General features: G+C 34.3%; 1 protein-coding gene across 1 annotated transcript; it reads left to right on the top strand.

Moving 5' to 3' along the window:
• Window positions 1-2,868: 2,868 nt before the first annotated feature.
• Window positions 2,869-4,926, top strand: LOC139884144 (probable trehalose-phosphate phosphatase J). The gene is made up of 10 exons (XM_071868218.1): window positions 2,869-3,138; window positions 3,231-3,371; window positions 3,463-3,534; window positions 3,635-3,721; window positions 3,796-3,873; window positions 3,972-4,073; window positions 4,164-4,311; window positions 4,411-4,481; window positions 4,611-4,703; window positions 4,876-4,926. The coding sequence occupies exons 1-10, from the start codon at window positions 2,869-2,871 to the stop codon at window positions 4,924-4,926; spliced, it is 1,113 nt and encodes a 370-aa protein (XP_071724319.1).
• Window positions 4,927-7,872: the final 2,946 nt, after the last annotated feature.

Genomic DNA, 7,872 nt, shown 5'->3' with positions numbered 1-7,872 from the left:
TAATGATTCTTGCAACTCGATATTTGAAGTACAACGGGATATTTTTTAAGTTTAGCTTAAAGCAAGAGACATCACCTATAGAGTAGGTATGGCCGCTTTGAAGAAAATACAGGCCGTATTTTTCAGAAATCTTCCTGAAGGTACCAAGTTGTTCAGGGCCTAAAGAACAGCAACAGAAACTAGAATGATATTAGAGTGAATATCATGTGGGTGTCATTATCTTGGTATACACAAAAAGGCGGAATAATTCAAGACATCGCGTACACTAATCCACGAGTATATCCGATGGTATTCCGCTAGGACCGATTCAAAGTTAAGAGCTATCGAGCGTCAATGTGATATTCATTCGTTAAATTCTCCAAGTGAGTCTGCATATAAAGTCATATGTTGATTTCCATTCATGTGGGGGATTGTTGGACAAATTGATAATATTAGTCCGATCAATTGTAGTTTGACTGGAGTTCTTAATAGGTTCTACTGTTCGAATGTTTAGAAACTAGGTGTTGATGCGTAGTTCTTCATTTATAGATGAAGATTGAATATTCATATGACCAATTTGATCCATGATGAATGAGAAATTATGTTGAGAAGTTGGAGGATTTTGTTAAGATAATAAGCACTTTGTTTATTATCCCACATTGCTCATTTACACAATAATAGTTGTGCTTATATAGATTCTCAGTATAATGGGTCACTTGACTTGCATGTATAGATGAAGTCTACAAGTGTCCATAAGCGAACATAGGCCTCTAGATCGTGTTTTGGGCCTCAGTCCAATTCGGGATGACTTGGGCTTTGACCCAGGTTGACTTGGCTTATGTTTTGACCCATTTCGGACATGTTTGGGCTTCGGCCCATTTAGGCCCAGCCATAAATTCGGCCAGGCACGCTAAGACTGTCCGATTTGACTTGTTCGAACAGATTAGAATTGTCTGTCTCACATGTGATTGGATTTATATTTATCTACTAGTGTTATATTTCGTGTGCACTCAAAGTCAAAGAGTCCTTTTAGGAATCACCTACCCTTTTGGCTGTAAATACTGGACAAACCCTTCATAATTTTCTACACCGAAAATTAGGATTTTATATCAGTTAGTCTTTGCATCCATTCTATCTGCGTCACGTCTACATAATCTAGAGAGTTTAGATATCGTAAGTTACAGAGAACAAGATTAAATTTTATCCTCATTATTTAGCTCAATAGTGGTTGTATCTTGGAAAATTTTACGCCGTTCAAACCGAAGCATAATACGGGGCGTATTACGCTTTAAGGAAAGCGGGAACATCGACCTCCACTGTTTGTGTCTTTCTTTCCCTTAAAGCTTTTTTATTCCATTTATTTTTATGCTTATTTACTTATTTAATTCGATGTTCATATATATATATATTCATGAATATTTAATTTTTGTTAAATTAATATATATTCATCGATTTTATTATATTACTCATATTACTCATGTAATTAATAAAATTCAATAGAATAAAGGATCCAGAAGGAGAGTGAAAATAGAGGGTCGATGCAGGAGAGATTTAACTATCATGCGAATTGCGAATGAGTGAAAGAACTTAGTTTCGCCGCTGGTTTTGCTTCTTACTCAACGACCATTACATTTCTGGCTACGCTAGTTGTTAGTTTTGTGGCATTTTACAAGAGGCGCGCTTCTTAAATAAACCCTTTTTAGTACCGCAAATATTAATAGGGTTCCCTTCCAAGAAATAATTATACTTTCTATCACTTCCATTTTCATTATCTAATTAAATAAATTGGACAAAGTTCCAATTAAGAAAGCATCCACTTTAATTAATAAACCAATGTGTGCATTATGGTTATGGTTATGAAATAAGACCCGTGGAATATTTAACAACCATGAGACTACACATATAATGTGGCATGTCAGTTTTTTTTGAATTGTTTTTGAAATTAAAATTATTCTACGGATAAATAATTAAGGGAAAAATTTATCTTTTATAACATCAAATAAAAATATAATATATGACAAAATTTAAATTTTATCATTTTTATTTTTAAAGATATGTTTGCAATTTGTTTTAATATGTCTAATAATAAATTTAATATAATATTATAATATAATAAAATTTTAATATTTTTTTATTATTTTGTAGCATAAATAGAAAATAATATTAAAAAAAATTAAATACCAAATATATCATTAAATTAATTATAACAATAACAAAATATAAATTTTATCACAAATCATATTTTTATCGGGTTGATCGAAGAATTTCGGGCTATAGTCGGAGCCAAATTTTTGGCAATAAGTAAGTAAAATGGGGTATGGTACAATTATTATGTAGGCAGTAAATAATAATCGAAGAAGATAGACTGTCAGTCAAAAATAACAGAACCGAAAGGAAGAAAAGAGTAGAAGACGGCTACATACCAATACTGACGGCCCACGTGTCAATAAGAATGGGTCCCCACCGAATCCCCTTTTCAAGTAGTCAATTTTTTTTATTCTTAAAATTAAAAGGTAGGTCCCTTTGAGTTTGTGTGGGTTGGGGGCGACTCATGATTTATATAGTTCTAGTGTCCGCTAGTGAATGGCATTCGACTATAAATCGACAACGCAGACGTTCTAAGTCTCTCTCACACACATTCTCTCGAACACATCCTCTGCTCTCTTTTATTTCCTTTCATTCCCAACCTCTGTGTAATAAATAAAACAGAGCACTCGAATATCTGTTTTCTTCTCCCAACCTCTGTGTAATCGAATGGGTATGTCTTTTTCGTTTTATGATTTTATAACCAAGTCAAAATCAATTTTGGGTTTTTTTTTTTTTTTTTTAATTAAATTGAATGTATATATGGCGCTACTTGTAGTGAGTTTCATTGAAGAAAGACCAAAGATGACGAGTCAAAATGTGCTAATCTCCGAACCAGGAATCATCACTCTTTCCGTATCGAAACCAATCTTCACCGCCGCTGCCGCCACCGCTCAGAAGCCACCGCCGGCTCCCGGCGGCTACATAACTATATCCGCCAAGAAGCTTCTGAAGAATCTGGAAATCAACAATGGAGCAAGGATAAACGCCTGGGTGGAGTCAATGAGAGCTTCTTCTCCTACCCATATCAACTCAACTCCTTCTTTCTCCAAAGATGACTACAATTCTTGGATTGTAAGTATTAACTCATAAAAATAAAAATCCCATTTTTACTTTTGAGTTTTGAATTAATGTTGTTGTTTTTTTTTTTTTCTTTTTTTTAAAAGGACCGACACCCATCAGCTTTGGAGAGATTTGATGAGATTATTGAAGCATCCAAAGGAAAACAAATAGTGATGTTTTTGGATTATGATGGAACTCTTTCACCCATTGTTCCAGACCCAGATAGAGCTTTCATGTCCAAAAAGGTTGGTTTTTTAATTTTATAAAAGTTTTAATTTTTTAGATATATTTTTTTCTTCAGTTTTGTTGACTAAGAATGTTAAATGGGTAAATTAGATGAGAAGAACAGTTAGGAAGCTTGCTCAATGTTTTCCCACTGCTATTGTGAGTGGCAGATGCAGAGATAAGGTACATTCCCTTTGCTCTAAGCTTTCTTATTTCAATCTTTTCAAGTAAAAAGTTTTGACTTTTTGTTGTTGTTGTTGTTGTTGTTATATTGCATGTTTAGGTCTTCAATTTTGTTAAATTGAGAGAGTTGTACTATGCTGGTAGTCATGGGATGGATATCAAAGGACCAGAAAAAGGATCCAAACACATGAAAGTCAGTCCCTTTTCTATGACTTCATTTTAAAACCTATTTTAAAAAATTTATTTCAATCTTCCTCTTACGATTCATTAAACTTTCTTCAGGAATGTGAATCTATTATGTGTCAACCTGCGAGTGAATTCCTTCCAATGATTGATGAGGTCCGTTCATTTACAGTAAAGATAGTTGTAGTAACTTTCACATGAAAAGTTACTTTTTTCCTTAGTTAACTCTTAGTGCTAATATGAAAAATTTGCAGGTATACAAGATATTGGTTGAGAAAATTAAATCCACTCCAGGGGCTAAGGTGGAGAACAACAAATTCTGCCTATCTGTGCATTTTCGTTGCGTCGAAGAGAATGTAAGGCATTGGTTTTGTCTTTACGAATTCTCATTCACACTCAATTACACTCTTCTCAAAATCTGTTGGATTAACTAGTAAATATTGCAGAAATGGAGCGAATTGGCGAAGCAAGTCAAATCAGTTCTACAGGAGTATCCGAAACTTAGACTGTCTCAGGGAAGGAAAGTTTTAGAAATCCGACCAACTATTAAATGGGACAAGGGAAAGGCTCTAGAATTTTTATTAGAGGCTCTTGGTAAGTGAAAAATTAAAATTATTCTTTGCTAATTGATTTCAAGAGATTCTAGCAGATAACAAGCTAATTATAATATTCTGCAATTGGGATTTTCTATAGGATTTGCAAACTGCAAAGATGTTTTTCCTGTTTACATTGGAGACGATCGGACAGATGAAGATGCGTTTAAGGTATCCAATGTTTCAAAATTTGTTCAGAAATGAAAAACCAAATCTTATTATGTACTACTACTGTTAATATTAAATGAAATGAAATTAATAATTCTTTTTTTGTCTGTCCTTGGTGTGGAAATATAATAGGTATTGAGAGACAGAGGGCAAGGTTTTGGGATTCTGGTCTCTAAATTTGCAAAAGACACAAGTGCGTCTTATTCTCTGCAGGAACCAGATGAAGTAAGTACATATACATATACTTGCACTTCTTTTACAGAAAAAACAACTACCTCCGTATCATAATAGATGATGTTTATGAATGCGTTAACTGAGAGCATCACAAACCAACGAAAACGATAATATATATGCAGGCTTATTATATCTTACATACTTTCTTTTTAAATTTGTTCAGGTTATGGATTTCTTAAGAAGATTGGTACAGTGGAAACAAGCTATGGCATGAAATTAACTAAGAGGAGGGGAAACTTAGATATTCCTACTCTCAAATCTTAACTAGGAAATTTTAGGTGATAAGATAACTTCTTGCTCAAGTTTAGATAAGAAAAAAAGAAGGAAGAATTATGTAATAGGTGGTACAAATTCTTTAGGTGCCTCTTTTGTTTTTTCCTCTTCTCCTTTTCGTCTTCAATGGCCTTGTACATGTAATTAACCAACTCAGTATAAGGGTAAAAAGATATTGTAATCAATTTACCTTTTGTTTCGTGGGTAAATCTAATGAAATTCACGTATGGATGTGTCCATGGCCATACTACCTAGCTGTCCACGGCAACAGATTATAAGTTCAGATAACTTCAGGAAACATATACTGTAGGAAAGATATATAACCTGAGGAAATCCAATGGCATATATAAATAATTTCCGAACTTCTAGATTGACCAGCTTGACACGGAAAACAATCATGGAAGTGAAACAGAGACAATTAACAACTGTAACCATCATTAGGGAGACGTTGAGGATTTACCAAGACAATGAAAAACTTAATTGAGGATCAAGTAAACTCATAGAATAGAATCATGCAACGCTAACGCCAAATATGATCAACAGATCATAAGTTGTTTCAAACAACAATTTCTAGCTCTTTGTTGGTGTCCATCTAATATCATTTTCTTGATTTTTTTTCCAACGCTTCACCCCAAGATGTTTTAAGCAATAATCCAAGATTAAATCCCAAAGTTAAGGGTTTCCTCGGCTTCAACGATTGCTTCAGATTCAAGCTAGGTCAGGGATTTTAACTTCTAATTGGTTGGAGGATGAAGTTTCAAAATACTAGCTACGATGAACTGATCACTAGTCGGAGAGTGAATCAATAGATCTAGATATATTTTTAGGTCTGTTTGGGTATCTTTAGCCGACATTTTTGAAACTAATCTCTCGTTTAAACTGTCAGCGCACAAAATCATAAGGAATTGGCCATATATTTTTCCCATTTGTACAGAAATCAATAGAGAATTATGTGAAAGTGAGAAGATGGAGAATCGGGTTCTGTAAGAGAGTGAACACCACAAGGAAGAATAACCTTTTTTTTTTTTTTTTTTTTTTCATTTTCTTGAGAGATTCTAATATGTATATTCTAAAATACAAATTCCTTCACCACCAATGGCGCTAGTTAATTCCAGGAACTTTAGAATTCATAAGAAATTGGATCTTGGATTTAATTAGTACTCGGGGCTAAATTAAGGCTTTATTTAATCTTTATTGTAAACTTGATGCTGAAATTCCATAAAGTGGTCTTAAAACTACTTAAATCAGTCTCTCTCTAAAAGCCTCCCAACTCCATTGAAAAAACCCTACAACACATCTCCGTGCCCTGCCGCCACCCACCATCTCCGGTGGCGGCGGGGCACTTCTGTCTTTTATTTTTAATTTTCTTTTACAACTCTCTTTATCGATCTCTATTTTCTTCCTCTCTTTCTCTTTTTCGGTTAGATGTTTGCTCCTCTCCTCAGATCTGGTTCAAAGCGAGTTCCAAAAAATTTCGACGATGCGGACTCGCCGAAGCTTCTTTGGATATGGGACGTTTTTTTCAGGTTGAAGGTCGGTGGAGGCAGCGTCTTGTGGAGGTTTCAGAGCCGACACCCTTCCAAGGCGGAGTTCGGGTGGCAGCTGGACTCTGTGCCGTTAGATGGATTGATTGTGGTGACCGGTATAGGTTGTAGCTGTCGGATTTATTTTTTCATTGCTATGTTTATTTTTCGTCTTTATGTTGTTGGTCTAGATCTGGTGTTTGGTGATGGTGGTCCATGGTTTTGTCTTTCTGGTGGTACTAACTATGGCTTGGAGATTGAAGCTCGGCTTTCAAGTTTGCTTTGCAGATTGAAGTCGTTAATGTCTTCTCGATTTCAAACTTTGGACTGGCGTGTGATTAGTCATGTGTCGTTCTTTGTTTGGAATTCGTGTGTCTCTCGGCCTTTTTGGAGTTTTTACCTTCAATTATGGATGCTGTCTCTCCAATCAAAAGTATCGGTTATAGAAAGTTTCGAGAAATCGATCAAATCTTGCCAATCATACAGCATTTACCGCGCCTTTAGCTGCGGTGATTGTCTAGTATTTTTACTATGGTTTTTTAACTTTCGAGTTAGAAAGATTCTAAGCTGGTGCTCCTTAGCCGCGAAGAGGTGTTGGCCCTCGATTAATCGATCAATCAACTTCGCTATAATTTATACTACTTGTATTGGTTTAGTTGTTAAATATGCTCTGTACTTAGCTAAATTCCAACCTTATATTACTTAATCATTTATCAATGAAATACAAGTTTGCATAAAAAAAAAAAAGAACTTGATGCTGAAACTGTATGAAGTACCTAAATTTTGCGTAATCAAAATTTAAAATTTATTTATCAAAGAAAAAAAAATGATCATACAAAATATATATATTTTTAAATTTTGGTGGACTTAATAATTAATCAATAAGGACAACAATATTATAGCAAGCATTATTGGACCTCGCAATTCTACTTTACTAATATTAGTACTTAAAACGTCAACATTCATTTTCTATATTCACCAACTTACCCTAGAGAAAATGTCAAACAAAAGGGCTTTTGCCATTAGATATATGCTTGCACTAGCATATATCCATGCTGATGAAGTCCTACTAGCTAGGTTTCAAGTTCATGCTAGAAAACAAATTAACATGGCATATTTAGCGAGACTTTTGTATAAAGATAAGGTGATCATAATAAGTGGTTTATTTTGTGGGAAAGTGCAAGGCCCCATAAATTGTAGATCCTAATTAATTTTCTGTAATATACTACTTTAAATTGCTACTTCATGCTGAGTCAAAAGAGATAAGTTCTGACAGAGAGATATTTTAGAAACATGCTTCCCTTCCCTGTGTATATACTATGTATGTCATCTGACCCAATTTGATCGACCTTTAATTTTTCTTA

The sequence above is a fragment of the Rutidosis leptorrhynchoides genome, unplaced genomic scaffold, assembly GCF_046630445.1.
Source record: "Rutidosis leptorrhynchoides isolate AG116_Rl617_1_P2 unplaced genomic scaffold, CSIRO_AGI_Rlap_v1 contig51, whole genome shotgun sequence".
NCBI classification, from domain to species: Eukaryota; Viridiplantae; Streptophyta; class Magnoliopsida; order Asterales; family Asteraceae; genus Rutidosis; species Rutidosis leptorrhynchoides.
Note: the sequence above shows the minus strand (reverse complement) of the source record. Positions and strands in the feature narration are given on the sequence as shown.